At 40.2% G+C, this 22,920-nt stretch overlaps 1 protein-coding gene across 6 annotated transcripts in view; it reads left to right on the top strand.

Moving 5' to 3' along the window:
- Positions 1–22,920, top strand: part of CCDC93 (coiled-coil domain containing 93) — a 105,897-nt gene that overhangs the window by 52,932 nt on the left and 30,045 nt on the right. For all 6 annotated transcript variants that reach the window (XM_037911890.2, XM_037911891.2, XM_043525571.1 and 3 more), the window contains 2 exons: positions 15,092–15,208; positions 19,978–20,040. In XM_037911890.2, coding sequence (XP_037767818.1) covers positions 15,092–15,208; positions 19,978–20,040 — 180 coding nt within the window. The remainder of the gene's footprint in view (positions 1–15,091; positions 15,209–19,977; positions 20,041–22,920) is intronic.

Below are 22,920 nucleotides of genomic sequence, written 5' to 3' on the forward strand. Positions count from 1 at the left end.
TATATCTTTGTTTTATACATCAACATTGCACGTCGGGAACAGCTTCCTTTAAATCCGTTACAACAGTCTATGTGAAACCAAAATAAGCCATCCGGCCTATAGTATTCTGAGAACAGGTAGCACCAGTTGAAACTGTGATTGTTTTATCATGCATACCCAGTATTTCCACAGTTGCATCAAAAAAAGATACTGAAGCTTGGACATCAGGAACTTTACAGAAAGACAGATCAAAATCCTTTCTAAGAATAGATACATATGAGTACTAGACTGAAATATAAGGAGAACTGCAGAATTCTTAGTACCTGGGGCACAGTTTGCAAATTGACTCATTGACGGCTGATTCACCAGTGTATCCTCATTGATTTTTTTTTTCAGTGTAGTTTTATTGGTGTAAAACTAGAGTTGCACAGTGGTCAATCAGGCTCATTGTGTTGAGATTTCTGTTGTCTCCTGATACTGATGCCGCTGTTTGCAGAGTCAATACTTGGCTGAAATTTAGAGCAGCATGAGGGCTGCTCTTTCCTACCCTGTTTACTAACAGCTTCAAAGTACCAAAACAGCAGCTGTGGTTATCACAACAAAGGTTGGCAAACTGTAAGTCAGGGATCTCAAACTCAAATCACCACGAGGGCCACATGAGGACTAATACATTGGCTCGAGCACTGAAATCTTTTCATACAACGATACAAAAGTGTAGTAAAAAATGAAGAGCAATATAGTGTGGTATTAAAAGTCAATGTATTAACTTTTTAAAAACTGTAATGCGAAGAGGGGTTTTAATAAAATATAAACACTCAGTAATGCACCTCACTCAAAAGACAAAACACGCATTTACTTTTAGAATTACTTTGGTTAAAGTCCCCCCACCCCTCGCCTCCAGCCCTGTCCCCACTTCACCCCTTCCATGAGGCCCTGCCCCACCTCTTCCCACCCCTTCCCCAAAGTTCCCACCCCAACTCCGCCCTCTCCCTGCCCCTATTCCAACCCCTTCTCCAAATCCCTGCCCCGACCCCGCCTCTTCTCCACCTCCTCCCCTGAGCGCGCCGCGTCCCCCCTCCTGGAAATCCTTAAGCACCGCCAAACAGCTGTTTGGTGGCGGGAAGCACTGGGAGGTAGGCGGAGGAGCGGGGACACGGTGCTCTTGGGAGTGAGGGGGAGCTTGGCTGCTGGTGGAGTCGATGCCTGTGGCGGGCCGCAGGAAATAACTCTGCGGGCTGTGTATTTGAGAACCCTGCTATAAGTCAAATAAAGGCACCGTTTATAGAACTGTATGCTGCGTTGATTCTCTTTGGGTTCATCCTCCAAAAGTGTGTGCATAGTGGCCACTAATATTGAGGTGTTGGGTATGCACCAGTCACAGGGAAGATAGATGCCATTCACTGCCTCAGTTTCCTCTCCTTTATTAGAAATATGTTCCAGAAAGTCTGATATCTGCAGCCCATTCATTTTCCAGAGCTTTAAGAGCAAGATCCATTGTGCATATATTTTGATAAGACAGAATTGCATATTTTGTACCACTCAGGGTTTTTTTATTTTCTTCTGATAGAAACCATTCAGCTTGTTTTCATAATTATACATATTTTAGCAAACCATTATTTTCCACCCACATGGGGCATATCAGGAGTGTTCTCCAACTGTTGGGTATAGGAACAAAGATACCTAACTGCTGCTAAGCCTGAATTTTCTACAGAGAAGCAGTGTGTGAATTATTTGCTTCTTCTCTCCCTAAGAAACTGCTCGATCTAATGGTTCAATTCTATTTCTTCTACCCTTGGAGGGTTTACAGTAGTAATATAGCTGTGTGAAAGAGAAAGTACCTCATTACGAAGGAGAGAACTCATTGCGTCCATGTCTATCCTCTTTCCCATACAAAATCCTTTTTTCTCTGAAAAAGGGGAGACAGGTTCATAAAATCTGTAAACAGATTTTTTTCTGGGATTGTTAGGTTTCAAGTTACAATGGATTCTTGATCATTATTTACTTATTGTATTTCACCGACATAATGTGTTTTTTAAGTATGGACTTTTTTTGTTCAAGCTTCAAGTACTGTATTGCAAAATCAGGCCAGTCCCAGTATTTTCATAACGAATCCATTTGGGGCAATGGTACAGTCACAAAAGGTGTAGAGAGGGGATGCAGGAGTGAGAATGCATTGCTCTTACACCTGCATGGAGTGGGATATACACAGGATAGTAAAAAGTTGATGATGTGACCCCTTCATGCCGCTCAGTTGCTACACGTATTGTTTGAGATAGTGGGACAAATATTGAGAAATCACTGGGAAACTACAGCGAGACGGCTTTTTAGAAAAAATGCTCCAAATGAAGTGTGAAGTCTGATGGGGAAGGAGCCAAGAGTTAACAAGGGGTGTTTGTGGATTGGAAAGTAGTAGTGGCTGATGACAATCAAGGTGTAGGGTTCAGGCAAGAGCCTGAATACTTGTGAATAAAAAAAACCTTTTGTGATTGGACGGCACGGGTGGGGCGGGGGGTAATGAAACCTATGTGTAATAAACAAAAGGGAATAAAATCAGGGAAGAATGTGCAAGCTCTTTTAATTCCTTTAAGATTTACACAATTCACAACAATAAATTTTACAATTCATTAATCACCTGTCAGTACTTTTTGCATAGCTGATATGCAAACTTTTGCATATCAGTTTATTTATAAATATTTCTATGGTGCTGATCACCCTCAAAACTGGCATCACAGTTCAGTTATATCAAACACAAACTTCCTTTTTAAACAGTAGAGCAGTGATACTCTGATCTCATTGGTTCAGGAGCCAAATTAGTGATCAACATCAAAAGAGACACAGTAGCATGAATTCATTGTTTCATTTATTATAGTACTAGTCATATTTAAACAGTATGACAGGAAATAATTTTTATTTTTTTAACTATATATGTGTTTATTCTCACAGCAAATACGTTAATAACTTAGTGCAAGTTGATAACATAAGTGGTTAATAACGTAGTAAAAGCATCCTGGTTGGTTGTTAATTTAATTAAATCACAAAAAGAAAAGGAGTACTTGTGGCTTTTACACATTTATTTTGTACATAATTTATTTTGTTCATCAGATGCATCCGTTGAAGTGAGTTGTAGCTCACGAAAGCTTATGCTCAAATTTGTTAGTCTCTAAGGTGCCACAAGTCCTCCTTTTCTTTTTGCGGATACATACTAACATGGCTGCTACTCTGAAACCTGTCAATTAAATGACAGTGTTTTAATATCATATGCTGCAAAGAGCCACAGGAGAGACATTAGAGCCACTTAAGGCTTGCGAGCCGCAGTCTGAGTATCACTATAGTAGAGTAAGGAGTTGCATTATCTTCTAGAACGTGTGTGTAAAATATCACTCTGTTAAAAACAGATATCCATTTACATTTCAAAGAGGTAATCAGTTATCAAGTTACTTCGCCTTTAGAACATCATTTTTACCTCACCTCTCTTCTTAGACATCCATACTTATCCACTTTCTCTCTCTCTCTCTCTCTCCCTCCTTTTTTCTCCCTTCCTCCACTCCTTTCCTTTTGATCTTAGCTTACTTTACATTCACGTAAATACTTTAGTAACTCACCCAAACTCAATAATGAATGAGATATTGTAAACATATTTTACTGTTTTGTTGTTTTTTCATTCATATATAAAGTGATTTTTTTCCAAGTCAGCTTTTGTTAATGCATAGGTTATACATGCTTCCTTTTTCTTAAATTGTTTTTGAAAGAAATAGGATTGAGAGAATAAATCTAATCCCATTTTCTAAAAGTATAAAATTGTGCACTCATTGAATTTACTTAGGGTGAGGAAATTGTCTGCAGAACATTTGAAATACAGAATAGCTTTTACGTTGCCATGGGTATTACTTCAGTTGGATAGCTGTTGGGTAGAAGGACAAGCTTTCTGGAGGCTATTACCACGTGCTTATACTGCACCTAGCACACTGAGACCTTAATCTGAGTTGGGATTTCTGGGGGTTATGATATTACAAATGATACCAAATTTTTATTTTGGTGCCTAGAAAAGTAGGCATTACCATCCGTATTGTTCATGACAATTTGCAACTGAAGTCCTTGTATATACAGCCTGCTGAAAGTGTATGGTGAGCAGTACAGCTTAAGATCTGCCCTCATTCAGGAAAGCATCCCTGTTCCAAAAGGTTGCTTAAGCACAAGCATGTGCCTATTCCTCATGGAAGTCAATGGGATTTAGCACGTACTTAAGTGCTGTTCTGGGTCAGGGCCTTAGTGTGGAAAGCATTAAAACTGAATTTCTTTCTCAGGAATCAAACTGTTGCATGGCGCAATAAAGGCAGTTACAGCTGCAAATAAAACAAAGTAGAATTTCCCTTAATTACCAGGAGAAATCAACGCAGATAAGATAGCATTGAAGGCCAAATGGGTTGCAGCAATTGTTTTTCTTCCTTCTTCTTTGAGAGCTGGCTATGCAGTTGTTTTTTTTCCCACTAGACACTCAGGAGCAAATCAAAACAAAAACATGGTCTCTAAGCTTTTTGAAGTTGACATGCTCTTTATGGTGTGTGCATAACACACGTGATTCTTCAGAAGGATTCTTTTTTTAAAAAAAAACCTTGTCAATATTTTCCCTATTCAAAAAAACAACAGGTTGTGACTTGTGAAACACAGACCATTAGTGTGTGCTGACTAAATATTTTAGTAAGGGAACTGATTCTGCTTGCTAAAAAGCATTTTAACAATTTACTTAAAACATGCCTGTTTAATAATATCCTTTAAAAATGTATGTTATTTACAGAGAAAAAATAATATCCAATAATAAAACTACCAAAGTCTACCTTCCTTGTAGTAAAGAATCTCAGCTGAAATTGTTACATGATTTTGTTTACAAGTGATTTTTCTCCCTTCATTTGTATTTTGAAAATTATTTCTACAATGACTTTTAAATTACAACAGTATGGCTTATGCCCCTTTGATTTCTAGAGCTCTTGCAAGGTGATGAGTTGCCAATTATTTAACAACTTAAATTTTAGACAGAGAACAAAAATAGGACTTCAGGAGAAACAGAACATTCTGTCCTGATGCATCATGTAATCAAGGGCAAAAGATAATCAGACAGGAGAGACAATAAGGAAAAAATTAAGCATTCTGTCTTAAAAGGCAAAGGTTTATTATGCAATGTAGCTTAGAATAAATGACTGCAGGAAACTTTTGACAGTGCTAGTCTGGACTAAGAATTTTGTGTTTTACGAAGGCTGTATTGATTGTATTACTTTATAAATCGCACCTGTCTGTGCAGTATTAGCAATATTTGGGCTAAAAGAAAGTAAAAGGTAAATTGATGCTTGTGGTGATAAGCATTGTTTACTATATCTTGTTCTGTTGGCATCTATCCTTAGTGTTTGAACTGTAGTAGGACTCCCAACACTGTAGTCGAAGCAAAACCATAATTAATAATTATTGTTTTAAAAACAGTAAATCTTCTAAATTTTCATGGAAGATCCGATTACCCTGAATTTCTTAGAGAAGTCAAGTGTCTTTCAAAGATAAGGGGTGAAAAGACAATGCATGTGAACCATTATGCTGTCCATTTTGAGAGAACCATAACTCAGGAGAAAGTATTTGAAGACCAAAGTTGTCAAGGTGGCGTATAGTTTGTATAATGCTCTGCCAGACAAGGGGTGTGAATCAACTTAAATAGATGTGTAGAAATAGACAATGTAAGTGGGTCAGTTTTGCAGTGGTCTGATCTTCCATAAGTGCTGAGCATCCACAGCTCCTAGGTGAAGTTGGTGGGCATCTGCAGGTACTCAGCCCTACTGAATATTAAAAAATAAGCTTCTAGGATGCTGTCTTCTGTTTAATGTTAAAATGTAATATCTAAATTTTGGACACTGCCTTATCTGGCAATAAAACAGAATTTTAAGAATCTGTTCTTGAAGTTAGGTCTGAATGAGAACTTCACCAGCTTGTCTTGACAGATGTAGGCAGAAAAGAGTGTGGTGCCTTTATGGAAAAACTCTTGACAACTGAATAGATATAGCCTGAGACACTAGATTTCCAGCTAGGATTAACTCCAAAATCTTAGACATTTGTAGGAAATGATCTTGAATTCTGCTTGCAGATGTGGTTGTCCCATCTAAAAAAAGATGTATTGGAATTGGAAAAGGTTCAGAAAAGGGCAACAATAATTGTTAGTGGTATGGAATGGCTTCCATATGAGGAGAGATTAATAAGACTGGGACTTTCCAGCTTGGAAAAGAGACGACTAAGGGGGGATATCATTGAGGTCTATAAAATCATGACTGATATGGAGAAAGCAAATAAGGAAGTATTTACTTCTTCTCATAACACAAGAACTAGGGGTCACCAAATGAAATTAATAGGCAGCAGGTTTAAAACAAACGGAAGTATTGCTTCAGACAACGCACGGTCAACCTGTGGAACTCTTTGCCAGAGGATGTTGTGAAGGCCAAGACTATAACAGGGTTCAAAAAAGGACTACATAAATTAATGGAGGATAGGTCCATCAGTGGCTGTTAGCCAGAATGGGCAGGGATGGTGTCCCTAGTCTCTGTTTGCCAGAAGCTGGGAATGGGTGACGGGACATGGATCACTTGATGATTACCTGTTCTGTTCATTCCCTCTGGGGCACCTGGCATTGGCCATGGTCGGAAGACAGGATACTGAGCAAGATGGACCTTTTGGTCTGACCCAGTATGGCTGTTCTTGTGTCCTTATGTAAATGTTCTGTCTTTTAGTACTCATTTCCTTGGTCTTTACCACCTGGTCATCCATATGTCTAGTAGTCATGTTCCATAGAACAGCTACATTTTGGGAAATGTGTTCCTTTCGAAATATTAAGAATATTAGGTATTAATTATGTCTGGCCAGCCTTGAAACACTGCCATGAAACTTTACTAGTAACTCTGAAAGAAAACCTAATTTCCCATCCTCATCATGATGATATAAAGAGTGATAATCTACCCAGCATAAACAATTATTACAGTTTTGTACAACGTACATGTAAGGTGTCAATGGAAAAGTTAGTCTACCAAATATGATTATCCTGGTTAAATTCATGTATCATCTCTGAATCTAAAGTTATGAATATTGGCCATGGACTTGTATCTTATACATGTGGTATTCCTTGGTAACGCCCAGCAGATAAGATTTACATCAAGGCTAGATAGCTTTGCGTTAATGGCCAAAGACACTTACCTCTTACACACAGTGAGCCATAGAACAAACTCATTCACACCAGATAACTCTTCCTGCAGATGCCTCAGCTTCCAAGCGGCCTCTGGGTACCCCCTGTGGGTCATCAAGCCATATAAGGACATGTGATAGGCTCATGTGACCCTGGACTCCATCTTATGCCAGTAACTTTCCACAAAGTAGGCTGTGAGATTTGTTTGAGACAGTAAATTTCCAGGCACATGGCAAAGGATGTAAAAAATCCCCCTGCAATTTCCATTTTGCCTCTTTCATGCCCTAGTTCTCTGGACTATGTATTTATTACTAAAAGGAGCATGCTGAACTATGGACCGAGGACCTTCCAATCCTTTGGAAGTTACCAGAGAGACTTTATAAGCGAGCAGTTTATACCATCACTGCTACAAACCTCATATAAGAACTTTGCAATTATCTGTTAACCATTATATATGCTTTTATTCTTTCTCTTAATATTAAACTGTTAGTTTCTAATTACTAAAGGATTGGTCTGATCATGATTATTGAATAAGATCTGAGTTATCAGCCACATAGCCAGGACAATATATCTCTTGAAATTAAATGGACCCAATATTTGATTAAACTGGTTTTCAGTAACTACTCATCATAGAGTCCAGTGTCTGCACAGTGAGACAAGGGCTGCAATGCCTAAGGAGACTGCATCGTTAACTTCCTGTTAACCTGTCTGGTGAGAGAGAAGTTTACTTTTGTTTTTCGGTTGGTGTGATCTTATGATAGAATAGCCTCCAGTTTGCGGTGAGTCTACCCCATTCTCAGCAGTTTGTTCTGAATTTGGTATTCCCAGCTGTGATCCACTGAGGCCCAGTGACAACTTCCAAAGGAAGAGAGCCAGAGAACTTGAAAATGTTTAAGTAAAAAAATTCAGTTAGGAGTGTACTCAGGATATAAGTAAACTGGAGAGCAATAGTCATCTCCCTACCAGGGGTGGGAGGGAAGGGAGGAAGTCACTAGTTGTTGGTGGCCTTCTGAATTCTTCATAACTCCCAAACTGAAACCTTTTTCTTGCAGACTAGCTACATATATCCCCAGCACATATTTGGTACCTAATGGCTTTCAGGTGAAGAGGAAGAAAGCATGTTTTGATGGCTAAAGACTGTTGCCAGTTTATCCTAGAACTAGAACAAAATGGAAAAAAAATTCATGATTGACAATATGTGGGATACATAACTCTGAATTCACTCTGAAATAATCCAATAGCCCGTCAGTATACAGGGACCATCTAGAACATGTTTCACGCATTTTGATGCTAGCTCTGTTTTAATAGATACAGGGTCATGAAAATCTTTGGCAGTCGCATTCCTGTGGTGTAAACTGGATATATCTCCACTCTCCAAGGGCCAAACATAAAGAGTTGACACAACATCTAAATGGGCAGTACTGATGCCCCAGGAGCACGGCTTAGTCAGCCAGAACTAACAAGGATTCAGGGCTGCCTACAAAAGTTTCTGTCATCAAACAGATCTCCTTTGGAGTCATGTGACACAGTCAGTCTACCATCCTTGTTGAAACTCTGGGCAGGGCAGAGACAGCAGTACTGAGTACTCCTCAGGCACTGCTTTCTTGACCTAGGTTATACGTTGGACTCATACTTCACACTGGTGTTTGCCAGCTTTGTTCAGTTTAGTCCTTTTGCATCTACTGCTACAAAACATTCTTGAATCAAAAACCCACATAACATTCATACCAAGTTCTTAATCTCATAAAGGCTTTTTGGTTTACTGCCTTCTTGATCAACTTTTTTTGGGGAGTGGAGGGGTATCAAATTTGTAAATATCTTCTGTATATTTAGTTCATCACAATGTTGTCATCAACATGGTATGTTGCAAATAGCAGAAACTAGATTAATGAGGGCAAATGCATCCATTGCTTCCTGGGGAAACACAATATTGCTACTGGTGCAATACAGATAGAATTCAGTACAATTAGTTGCTGCTATATTGCCCTCCATCTTGAGTTTCTTCATGAGACAAGAGACCATGCTAGCTGCTTTTTCTGTGATATAAACCTACTTACTGATTGATACATCTTTGGGCAATAATTGTAAAACAACCTATTAGGCAAATGGATTTAGTTCCCTTCTTTTAATTGCAGTTTTCATTGTGTTTTAAGTCGGTAAGTTATTGTTTCTAACTATGAGCTCTCATTAAAGAAAGTAAACAAATTAAAGTCAGCTTGGAACAGAATTTTAAATGATCCACCAAAAATATTTTATTGAGAGTTCTTGCTATACTATGCTGGAGAGCTAAAAAAGAAAGGGGTAGAGTGGTAAATGTAGCTTCCATTTTCTAGCAATTCATTGATCCAGTGCTTTCTACATAATTAAACTAAATGGCATTATGTGAAGGTTACATGTCATATGGGTGTTCTAGCAAGTCTAGCACACTTTAATTGTATGTTTCAAGAACAAAGTTTCTTTTCTCTGGCAATCTAAAATGAAAGTTAAAGTTACAAAAAGTCTTCATCTGTTATGTGCCACTCCTCTCCGGAGAGCGGACAATTTTCTAGTGTTTGATAAATGTCTGTAACATTTAATACTGATCTAGAGTAGTTTAGAGTGCCTTGGATGCTGTTTGAACCCATTAGAAAGCTAGCATTTTCAATAAGTTGCTTTATAAGGTACTTTTCCCATTGGACTTGGTTTCAAGCAATAGCCAAGACACTAATAGATTCTGTTCTGTAATATAATTTATGTCTGTACCACCTGGTCCTCTTGTTCAGTTTTGAGTGTTGAACACAGGGAATAAGTCTGTATTTGAGGGATTGGGGGGGGGATGGACTTGATGGCTCAAATTGGTTTCTTTCATCTCTCCATTATCTGATTATATGACTGAACTCCTCACTAACCCTTAGGAATGGTCCTTATGGGTAAGGTTGACTCCATTTGGTAATGCAGTTTTGGGAACTTTGCACTGTTGTTTCTTGTGCTGCACGTCGTCTTTGGGGAAGGGGTCTTTTGCACTTGGGGTTAACAACCCCCATAACCCTTCAAAGTCACTAAATTCACCAAGGAAAGAGAGAATCTGGACAGAATGAATACATTGTGGATTGAACTCACAATACTGCTCGGTTTTTGATACTTAAATCAAATTTTTTATAGCTTGATTTAGCTTTAGACTTCAGCTGGTATATGATCAGTAAATGCCATAGCGCACACTATCTTACTTTAAAAGACTGAAGAGATTCTGATAATTAATGGAGAGAGGATATTCAGCAGAACAATGTAGATTGTTCTCTCTGGTAACTGTCATAAATAGTCATTTGTGTTCTGCAGCTGAGCCACTAAAGGGGATTATAGTCAACACTGGTGTTGCTGCTGCAAAGTCATTGGTTAAAATGAAGTTCAGCTTCAGCTATTTGTATTCAGGTGCACAAAAGCTGCAGTCTAGATTTTCACTGAGAATTATTCATATATGCATCCTAACTGAAGGCTGAATGAAAAAGTAACATTGATAGTTACTGGCTTTATGAACGTTGCAGATTCTATTGAGGAATAAATTAAGAGCTCTGTCTAAAGTGGTAATGAATTATGGTTGTGTAGAGTTGATAAGTCTAGTCTTGCACAAATCACATGCTGGCAAGATATCAAAAGCCTGAACAGATAAACATGAAAAAGATGCTAAAATTGAAAGCTAAAAAACCTGTTCTAAATGTATATTGAACAGGAATAAGCCATAAATTGAAACAGCCGAGTTCAGGAACTTAATACATCAGTTTCTTTTTTTTCATCTTAAAACTGGGAATCGATGTGGCTGATGCTAACAGCATATTTTTTCCTTAGTTCTAAATGAAAAGTGTTTTATTAAGTCAATCTCTGTAGAACAAAGCTTATATAGTTTGATTGTAAATATCTTATTTAGAACTGTTCACTTTTGGTAATTGAGACAAGCAACAGATTATAGGTGTGGTTTTTTACATTAGGCTTTCACCATCACAAGATGTGCATAACTCAGATGTATGTTACAAGTTTTATATAAAGCTGTGATAAACATACCAGTTATAAAGCTGTTTACCAAGTCAAATAATGTCTGTCTGTTCGTTTCCTAATTTGAATGTCTAGTTAGATGAAACCACAGCAAAACACTTAAAAATAGTTGTTACAGACATGGTTACCTAAATTTGTTTTTATTTTTCACACAAAAAATGCAGTCCTATTCAGTATGTGAGACACATTGAGTAGAATGAATCTGTCTGAATAAAAAAAATAAATTTTACTCCTCATTTGTCAGAAGGGCATGTCCAGCTAAAACACAAAGATTACAGATGACCAGGGCTTCAAGCAAGTGCTGTCAGGACAGAAAAGTTGGATTTCTAGTAAGTTGTGGGAGAAACAGCAATGTCACTTGGTGAAATCCTATGCAGGGGGAAAAGGTAGCCAGACTGGCAAGACCAAGACTGGGAAGATGGTAGTGGTGCGCTATGACTCTTTGGGTTCAACCCAAACCGGCAAGGGGTTGTGTTACCACCTGCCCTGCAGTTTTGGGTGCCTTTGATGCTGTGTTGCTCTGGCATGCATCTCTGACACCAACAACCAGCATACAAGCATGTAGGTCACACCCTGACTTCCACTGCCCAGTTACTTTTTGCAGAGTGACCCCAACAACCTCCCAATCCCAAATTTCCTTTAGATAGACAGTATACTGCAGCTCATTAGTTTAAGTGGGGTTAACAATTACTCTGATTTTAGTCACAGCCCTGAAATGGTTTATAGTAAAAGTAAAACAAGTTTGTTTAACAAAAGGACATAGGATTAAGTGATACCAAGTATAAGGAAAAAGATAGAAAGGGTTATAAGCAAACAAAGGTAAAAAATCCTTCCAAGACTAGAACTTATTTTCAGCAAGTTAGCCTTTTGCCTAAGCAGGTTCTCTAAACTTAGTTCCCAGAGACTTCAGTCCCTGTGGTTGAAGGATCCAACTTTCTGTGATTTTTTTTTTTAAGGAGCTCTGGCCCCTTTAATCCCCTTTTAGTCTTTATGCACACCTCCTCACCCCCCCTTATGTCACCCTATATTTCATTGTCTCTTTTAGAAGAGGCAGGAAGGCTTCCTGCTGTTTTTCCCTTCCAGTGGACTTCCCATCCCCTTGCTGACTTGTGTGCAAATGGGGCTTCCATTATTTTGATTCATAATGCTTAATTTACATTGGAGACAGGTGGGTAGCTTCTGTTTCTGCCTGTGGTTAGTCAGAGACCATTAAAGCATAATCAGTGAGAATTCCTAATCACCAATGTCTCACAGGCTTTCGTAAGACCTTACTCTATACACTTTTATAATACAATAATATTGTACTCAGTCAGCTGATTCAGCTGCTTATCATGTGAGATTCAGACCCTCCCCCCATTTATAGTTAAGAATTATTGCCCTAATTTCCTTAAGCAGAAGGAACTTTGTTCAGATTTCTTTCATGAGACAAAACTCCCACAAGAGTAAATATGGGAGGCAAATTTTCTCTCATCCTGGTCTCTGTGGGCTCTGTGCTAGCACTGCAACTAGTACCCTGAGACCCTAATCCCTGTTGGGGCTTCTGGGGGCTATGAGTTTACAAATGATAGCAGATTTTTGGCTTGTGCCCAGAAAATTAGGTATTACCATCCTTATTATCCATGAGAGTTTGCAACTTAAGTTCACAAACCCATAGAAAGTAGGATGAGAGAACAACATTTGCCTTCCATATTTAGTCTTGTAGGAATTTTGTCACATTAAAGAAATCTGAACAAAATTCCATCTGATTAAATAAATTAGGACAATTCTTTCCCTAGCAGTATAGATCTATTCTTTACCTCAGGAAAATCATGTGGTTTTTAAATATAGTTGATTTTTTAGAATCTAGGGAAAATGCCTAGTATTTTTCAGTTGTTCCTCTGCAGGTTCTGGTTTGCATTTCAATTTAATAGTGATATTTTAAAAAATTGTTTTGTTAGTCATTAACTGTGTGACGTCTGCACTTCTTATTGCAGTCCTCAGATCTTGGGCTCCAGCTCAGTCATGCGACCCCATTAAATTCAGTATATTGATATAGAAGAAGTCATTGGGGCTTATGAATGTGCTTAAATGCTTTGCTGAGTTGAGGTCTTAATCGCAGCGGTTGAACTATTCATTGCATTCCATTGATCATAATACTCTTCCAAAGTTTAATCTGACTATTTATTTGTTGATGTAACTTTTCCTCATGCATTACTTGTCCATTTGTCTTTCATTGTGCGTAGAAATTAAACCAGTATTTTGGAATGCATTACACTTACAATTGGCAAGGGAATGTTATTGGCCCAACTAACTGAAAAAACAGTGTCATGATGAAGTGCACTCTTCTTTTGTTGTTTCACAGCATTTTCCCATGTAGAAGAAATGTACGATATATGGCTTTAAGTATGAGTTGTTAGAATGAGATGCCTGAGATTAACCTCCTCTTTCAAAAGAGACATAAATATATCAAGTCACAAAACTGATTTTCTGTGTGAATTATGTAGAAAAGAAAAAAAGGGAGGGGAGCGGAAAAGGAAACTTCTATCTCTACTTTGTCTAAAATTAAGCTGTTAACGAAGACTAGTCTATGTAATCTGTCAAGGGCAGATCTCGGAAGCAAGTACGTGTCAAAAGAGTATGAAGTTCTCCCAATAATATTTTACCTATATATATTTCAGTAGCTACCAAATAAGGTTATTATTGGGAATGGTCTGTGATAGCGTCCTCATGCCTTTGACAGACTTCATAAATTAGCCCCTAAATGAGTGGAAAGTGGGTTGTTTTGCTGATATGTCAGAAGTTGATTGGAATGAGAAGGGAGCCTGAAGTAGATGAAGCAATTAAAAATCTTTGTCATGATGAAATAGATAAGGGGAGATTTTCAAAGTCACCAATGGTCATTAGATGCATAACACTCAGTGAGGTACCTAATTGCCATTTTTTGCCTTTGGAAAAACTCCTCTTAATCTATTGTAGATATACTCTCCCATTATAAATATTACTGCTGGTAAAGAATTTTTCAGTCAATCTATCCCTTAGTCTATAGGCAGTAGGAATCTGGATACAAGTTGCTGTAGTCATTATCTCTCTAGAAGACTATTGGAAATGCAATCTCGATTGAATAAATAACCAAGGCTGTAGGTACACAGGAATGGAGAGGCTTGAGAAGAAAATTAACTGATCGAGGATGTGGTTTCAGTATAGGGATAGGCCTGAACCAGTATTTCAGATCCAAACACCCTAAAGCTTGACTGTGTTCATCTTCAAAGTAGGGTGCATAAAGCCAGGCTACACTGGGAAACTATCCCATTCCTAACATTGGCTTTTCAGCAAGAGGAGTTTGAAAATTTTTCCCATTTTTTTTTTCCCATGCATCTTTTACCAACTTTTTGTTTCGGCCACACCACCCTTGAACTGCTGTTAAGAACAGTTGTACTGCTGTAGCAGGCTCATCCCTTTACAGTGTAAGTTCAAATGTTAACATCTCTTGTGTTAAGCTGTATTATTTTAGCTCATTACTATAGAATACTGTAGTGTTTTAGAAAGGCTTTTCAAGAAGACTTAATCCACCTTCATTCCAACTCTTAAAATATATGCACATCCCTGCATCCATTATACAATTCACCTGTACAGTTGCCTACTGACCTCAGTGGAAGCCACGTGCAATGATGAAGCCAGCATAGTGGGAGTAAATTACCCCACATCTGCTTGCTGTGGGATTCTTACACTTTCCTTAGAGTAGCTGGTGTTGGTTACTCTTGGAGACAGATATTGGACTAGGTAGACCATAATTCGTATCCACTGTGTCTGTTCCTGTGTTCCTCTGTCCCTGTAAAGCAAATGCTGGCTATGTGCAATTCAACCCTCGGTTGTTTTTTGTTGTTTTTTATTTATTTTCAGCAATCAGAGCTTTCTTCTGAGGAGCGTCCAGAGAGACTCGGAGCTGCCCAGCAGCACCGAAGGAAAGTGGCATCTCTAAAAAAGCAAATCTTGCAGAAAACCAAACTTTTGGAAGAGGTAGGATTTGTGTTGGTAACAAAGAGAAAGCATTCGTAAATGTATTTGACCACAATGCTTTTGCCATTCAGAAAATATTTGAAAATTACACTCTACCAGTAACTTGTCATGCTGAACATTAGTTAAGTATGTTTTAATGTCTCGCTTGCATAGTTATTACTAAGACAATTATGCGACTATTATGTTAAAGAATAGGATACCCTTGTGAATGTGATGCTGCGTGCAAAAGTTCCTTTCGTATGTAAACTGAAAACCTCTAACAGAAATACTTCCTAGTTCTTTTTTCTCCACCTTCGCTGTTGGGGTGTGGCGTTGAAATGGTGACAACCAGTATGTTCAAGTAACAGTTGTAATGGTCATTCAGAGATGCTTGATGAATGCTCAGCTTCTCATGTGTCTACTCTTCTCAGCCCACATCTGTACACCAGCGTAAGGGTCATTCAGAGTCTGGCTCAATAAAATCTCAGTTGTTTGCTGTACATCTTGAAGACTTATGTGTAGGGGGTTCAGCACCTTTTATGGGTAAATCTATGGTAAAGTTCTCAATGGAGCATAGTTTTTTGTATATAGCTCAGTTATCTGAATCTAACATTAAATGAACACAAGGTTAGGACTGAGTTATGGAATAAAACTCATACATACATACATGTATGCATTGACAGTTGGAAGTACTAATTAAAGTTAATCTTAAGTTAGGAAGCAGGAAAAACGTTAATTTACTTTCCCCTTCCCAACCAAAAAAGAAGTTAGATTGAAGCTTTTTGACTAGCTTACAAATTTTTGTAAAGAAAATTGGGTTATTTTACTTAGAAAACTTTAACAAGACAGCTAATTAAAAATGTTAGTAAATGTTAGATTGGATCTCATAATGGAACACACAACTGGATTAATTTCTTTTTCTGTCAAAGCTAATGTAGTTCCACATCCTCATTGCCTTCTGGCCTACCCCGTCTGTCATAAACTGTTTGCACTTTAGTAGATATCCCAGTTTATTTAAAACTAGCACTGTATCTCCACTTTAAAAGTCCTATAATTTATTTTCATCATACTCCCTGGATATTCGTATGCTCTTCTAACATTTACTGGATCAAGTGTGTGTGTGGTGTATGTGGGTTTTGTCTGTGTCTGTGTGTGTAATCATATTGTAGCCTGAAAAAGCCATTAACTTTTTCCACACTTTACTCTCAAAGTAAGAAAAACGAAACAGATGAAATGCTTTTAAAGTGTGTAGCAAAATTTGGGTGCTATATCAGTTTCAAAGGCAGAGAGAGGTCAGAACACCAGACCCCTTGCCTTTGCCTGTGGATTAGGAGAAGTGTTCTGGGGGATCATCTCAAGCTGATTTTTGGGGGGAGCGAGAGGGAAGGAGGAGTCACATGCTCCAGCATAAATTGAAGTGTCTTGGGACTTCTCTAACCTACTTCTGCTGACACTGGCCCGAGACAGTATATGACAGCTGGAGCACACCGTGCTCTAGCCCTGCTGCTTCTCTGTCCTCTCTCTACTGCAGGGGTGGGCAAACTTTTTGGCCCAAGAGCCACATCTAGGTGGGGAAATTGTATGCAGGGCCATGAATGTAGGGCTGGGGCGGGGAGTTGGGGTGCGGGAGGGAGTTTGGGCTGCGGGAAGGGGCTCAGGGCAAGGGTGCAGGAGGGGGCTATGGGCAGGAAGTTGGGGTGCAGGAAGGGTCCGGGGTGCAGCAGGGGGCTCAAGACAGGAGGTTAGTGTGCTAAGGGCAGGGGGTGTGGGGTGCAGGAGGGATTCGGGGTGCAGCCTCTGGCCCGGTGCTGCTTACCTCGAGCGGCTCGGGTGGCAGTGGTGCGCAGCGGGCCTAAAGCAGGCTCCCTTCCTGCCCTGGTCCCGCACCGCTCCCGGAAGCGGCCAGCATATCCAGCAGTGGCTCCTGAGGGTGGGGTGGGGCAGGCAGCTCCACTGCACGCTGCCCATGCCTGCGGGTACCACCCCTGAAACTCTCCTTGGCTGCGGTTCCTCGTTCCTGGCCCAATGGGAGCTGCAGGGGGCGGGGCCTGCAGGCGAGGGCAGCACACGGAGCCCTCTGCCCCCCCCCTTCCCCAGGGGCCGCAGGGACATGGTGTGGCTGCTTCTGGAAGGCCAGATTGAAAGCCCTGACCAGTCGTAGTTTGCCCTCCCCTGCTCTACTGGGCACAGATGAGAAGGGGGGAAGCTCCCATAGGTGCTGGATCTGTGCCAGCTGAGCACAGTCTGTGCTAAGGGAATTCTCAGATGGACAGATTTGGTAGCTTTTCAGCCGCTGTGCTGCTCCAGTGGCACATGGACCGGAAAGCAGGAGAGTCTGGCTCTGTATTTTTCTCCTCCCTCCTGCCCTTTTTAAAAAAATTTTTTTTTTTTGTTAATTACATGTTTAAGTGTTAAATGTGTATCTGTCACTTGCTCCTGTGCCAATAAGCGTGAGCACGATATTCAGAAGAATCCTGTTGGAACAGATGGTCCATTTCTTCCACAGTACTAAACAATAGTGTGAGCATAGGACCAGTAGTACAGAAATAATTCTTTCATCTGGTGTATATTATATGTGTTGACTTTTTTCTCCCTTTACTTTCGTTTCTGAGCCATTCCCCTTGTTCTCCTTGTTGTGTGAAAGCCCCACACAAACAACAACAGGGAAGAGGAAAAACAAATTTAAAACATAGGAAAATGTGCTTGTGAAACAAGTAATGCCACTTTGCAGAACTTTATATCCCTAATGTTATGCTTCTGCATATTCTGGAGTAATATTGTTGACTCTCTAGTTTGTAAGATAGTTTCCTTATAAGCCCAAATGTAGCCCCTCTTTTAACTTTACAGTAAAGCTCTTTTCTTTAATTTCTTGTTACCTCTGACCAGTGGAGAATTTTGTTTTTCCTTAGGAAGTTTGAGTGGGAAGAGGCTTTAAAGTTAATTGGTTGCAGTGTTTTCGAGAGCCGAATTTTAGGTTTCACATTTCGAAGTTTTGGTCCCAATACTGCAATAAGCTTGGTTCATAGTTCAAAAACTGCTTAGTTTAAAAAATTTAAATTTTGTTTTATATGTTAATCCTTAGTGAGAACTGGCAAACAGGAATAAAGGTTAAATTCTAATTTTTGGAGTTTTTGGGACTCTTAATTCTGAATCCTCAGGAACACCATGAAAGACTTTGCTAATATTATAAATTCTATATGAAGTCTTGCAAAAACTAGCAGTTGAGTGAATGGAGTGTTTAGATCCACATCTTTAGTTTATCAACAGCAAACCAAAAACTAGAAAAAAGGGCGGGGGGGGGGAGCAGAATTCTTTAGATTCATCAATAACTGACCAAGGCAACTATGTGATCTTTTTATTGCATCATTTGTGTTCCTGTCTTCTGACCCCAATTCTGTTTCTGCTGTCACTGTTTGTAGTGTTATGCGTAAACACAGATTGAATGGGATAGATTTTTTTCAAAGGTATTTGAACACCTAACTGCCATTGAAATCAGTGGGAGTTAGGCACCTGAATTTCTTTTAAAAAAACTGGGCCTAAAGACAAGGACTTATTATTATTTACCTGTAAAGCACTTGTGGAAGAAAAAAACTACTAAGGTCCTTTGACCTAAATCTCCCTATTGCAGAATAACTGTATGTGCTAAGGAAGGATGAGAAAAGGTCATATAAGTATACAAGTGGGAGGCCAAGGGATTCTGTGGCAGCAGGGGGGGTTTCTAAAAGCCCCTGACTATCCAGCCAGTTCCACTTAAAAAGCCCCTGACCACAATATTGCAATATATAACCCATGGCCTACAGTCAACCGCACTTGGCCTATTATTTAACCTCAAAGCTTGCTTAAACTAGAAAAGTTGTTTATTGATGTAATATGTATGATATTGTCCTTATAAGGCATAATTGGTAGGGTGTGTTGGAAAAGTATGCATGCAGAAGTGTATTGTTCAAAATGCCACTGAAAACCCTATATAAGTTTGTTGAAGTGTATGGAAAACAGAGCAGCTCCTGGCTAGCTGTCTCTCCCTGCATGCTTGTATTACAATAAAGGAGTCTCAGGCTGTTCTGATCCAAACACAACGCGTGGTTAATTTTCCACCTCACGCTATATATCCCTATTTCATATGTTATCAGAGGAGCTTGTAAATTCTGTGTGACAAGGTGAAATAGTCAATGGAGTTTTCCTCACTGCTGCCAAATTAGATTTTTGTCATAGGTTTACTGTTAATAATGACATAATAGGTTGATGCATATTAAGAAAATGCCCTGCTGCTGCTAAAATCTTTTTTTCTCCTGACTGTTACTTGAAGAAATCAGTGACAATGATCAGAACAATAATGTACAGCACAATGTCTCCCAAGTGTACCAAATTGTCTGGAAGAGTAGAGGTGGCTTGTTAACATGACCCTCGTTCCAGTGTAGCTGTGAAATTTAAGGTAACTGGTCTAGATTATTGTTAAAACCTCTTTGGAGTTCCACAGCACAAAGATTCCATCCTGCAAGTCACCAGTCCATTGACAACTATTTGTTTTAAAGCTAATGCGTCTGGAGAGTTCATCTGTAAGTGTCTGACATGTTTGTTGGATTTTTTCAGCCAAAATTCATGTAACAGAATGTAGACTAAGAATCTGACAGGGAAAGACTGTGACTCTGACAGCTTTCCTATTATGTAGAAGACAGCCATTGTGAACCTCAATGTAATAAATAACTCAATAGCTCAAATATTGCCATTCTCCATTACAGGTGTAATTAGTGTGACTGTAGAATCAAACTCTTCTTTTTCTTTGTTAATAGTTGCAAGCTAAATGTGCTGACCTGCAAGCAGGCTGTAGTGAAGCAAAGAAGACATTGACTGAGGTAATCTTGCTTTTTTCCCCCTTTGTAAAATGTAACATTTCTTATGTTCCCTGAAGAGTGAAGCAGATCATGCATATAGGAGGATGAAAAGAACGAATTTAGAATTTGTGAATGTGTGATGATAGTGGTAATAATATTAAATCTATAACACTACTTTTCTCATCCTTTCTTTTATATCAGGGGTAGTCAAACTTTTTGGCCCGAGGGCCACGTGGGGGTTGCAAAACTATATGGAGGGCTGGGTAGGGAAGGCTGTGCCTCACCAAACAGCCTGCCCCCCCCCCGCCTCCTATGTGCCCCCTCCCACTTAGCACCCCCTGAGTGCCCCCCTCAGAATCCCTGACCCATCCAACGCCCACTGCTCCTTGCCTCTGATGGCCCCCTCCTGGGACCCCACCCCCTATCCAACGCCCCCTTCTCCATGTCCCCTGACTGCCCCGACCCCTAGCCACACCCCCGACCCCTGATTGGCCCCCTGGGACTCCCATGTCTATCCACTCTCCCAAAACCTCCGCCCCATCCAACTGCTCCCTGTCCCCTGACTGCCCCCCCAACTCCCGACCCATCTAACCCCCCCCCTCCCCCCGGCTCACTGACTGCCCCAACCCCTATCCACACCCCTGCCCCCTGACAGGCCCCCCGGGACTCCCATGCCCTATCCAGCCTCCCCTGTTCCCCATTCCCTGACTGCACCGACCCCTATCCACACGCCCCCCCCCCCCCCCCCCGGACAGGGCCCCCGGGACTCCCATGCCCTATTCTACCCCACCCCTGTTTCCCTGGCTGGCAGGAGTGGTGGGCCAGAGCGCTGGCAGCGTGGTGTGCTGAGGCTGCAGGGGATGGGGGACAGTGGAGGAGGGGTTCAGGGGCCGGGCAGGATGGTCCCGCGGGCTGGATGTGGCCTGCGGGCCATAGTTTGCCCACTTCTGTTTTATATAGTTAACATGTAATATTAGACAGACAAGTTGTATTTCTTTGAAACTGGTATTGACCCTACTTTCTTTTATTGCTGCACAGGCAAATTATACGTGAAGGGTGGGATTTTGAAAAGCTCCCACTGAGTAATGTTTTGAAAATCAAATCAGAGTCCTAATAGTATAAAGGGGATTTTTTTTCTGATCATTTTTGGGACACTGAGGAGAGTACTTCTGGTTGAGTGTGAAGTGGGATCAGGATATAGGCAGACTATAGACATATATTGGTGTACAGAAACTACTGGAGTTGTGACTCATGAAACTAACTCATCTCATTCTGTTGAAACTGTGGGTGTAGTTAGTTTGCCGATGCCAGTTTGTTGGTTCCCTGCATGGTTTTGAGGAGATAAAGCAGTAAAACTGGATGGTCACAAGTTCAGGCGCCTCTCAATTCCATCAAAAATAAACACCCTTTTTTTTTTTTTTTTTTAATTATTTTGCTGGTCTGGCTGCCTCTCTGGATTAGTAATAGAATATATAGAATCTTTCATCTCTTGGTCATCGTTTTGACTTTTAGCCCAATTTGGTCAAGGCTAAAGATTGTTTCCATCTGATAGCTGTTGGATACCTAATTTGAAACCCATTCCAAATAAATGGGTAGCCAAGTCCCCAACCCCAATGACTAACTCAGCAGAAGACTAAGAATTAAATGGGTAGAGAAATTAACTGTTACCTATAGAGATGATCCTTCCCCACCAGCATTGACGCATGTTGGTGGAGAGGAAAACCAGCATTTTTGCTGGGTGGTTCTGCAACCAGTACATTGGATTTGAATACTTAGATTTGATAGAACTGCTAGTACAGTACCATGCTGGCTCAGCTAGGCACTTAATCCAATGCTGTTTAATCTAAATACTAGAGCTCGTCAGAACATTTTCAATGACATTTCATTTTGCTGTTTTGTTGAATCCAGAATGTTTTGATGAAGTTTTCGTTGGGACAGATTTCTTGATTCAGGGGCTCTCTGGTAACCTGAGGCTTTCATCTCTAGAAAATCTACATTTTGACACAATTCCATTTCATGAAAACGTTCAAAAGGTTTCGGTTTCATTCCCAGGTGGAACAAAAACAAATTTTGAAAGCTGCCGCAAAATGGTATTGTCATTGTCCTCTGGACAGCTCTGTAAATACCATGCAGTTTACTGAGCATAGGTGTTTTGGATGGGATCCCTAAAACAAAGGTCTTGTCTGTTCTGTGTGGCCATTAAAGATCCCATAGTGTGTTTTGTATGATAAATGGCTGGCCCCATGTTACTGACCATACTCCCCTTCATGTATGGATCAATTGGATTCCACCCTTCACCCTTGGGATTACTGCTTTTCAATGCTTTTTTCATATAAATAGAGAGAGAGAGAGAGATAGTACAGGAAATGTCCTTTCAGGACAGAAGATGCTATGCATATATAAGTACTCATAATCTCATCCATAGGGACTCTTCCCTCCACGACTGTCAGTGGGTATGTCTGCACTGCACACTAAGCCCAGGTCTGTGGGACTCTGTGAATACAAGCCCATGCTTGAGCATACTGCATTGTGAACTTGGGTTTACAAGTGGTGGACCAAGATGTCTCAGCCATGCTGACATGTCCATGCTGCACTACACAGACCTTCTGATTTGGGTCTGCAGCTTGTCTGATTTCCACCCTGCAAAATAACAGTGCTTGATCCTGAATCTCAGTAGGACTCAGGCTCTGACCCACCTCAGTAGCAGGATCCTAAAGCCTGGGTCCTAGTATTACTGAGCCGAGTCTGGCTGATGTGTGTGGACATAAGGGGGCTTGGGCTCAAATCTGAGTTAGAGTCCAGGATTAGTGTGCAGGATAGACATACCCAATTTGACATCATCTGTGAAAGTTAGATTCACTAATAGGAGGAGGAAAGTGAACTGTTGTAAAAAACTCTGTA

The sequence above is a fragment of the Chelonia mydas genome, chromosome 11 (genome assembly GCF_015237465.2).
Source record: "Chelonia mydas isolate rCheMyd1 chromosome 11, rCheMyd1.pri.v2, whole genome shotgun sequence".
Classification (NCBI taxonomy): Eukaryota; Metazoa; Chordata; order Testudines; family Cheloniidae; genus Chelonia; species Chelonia mydas.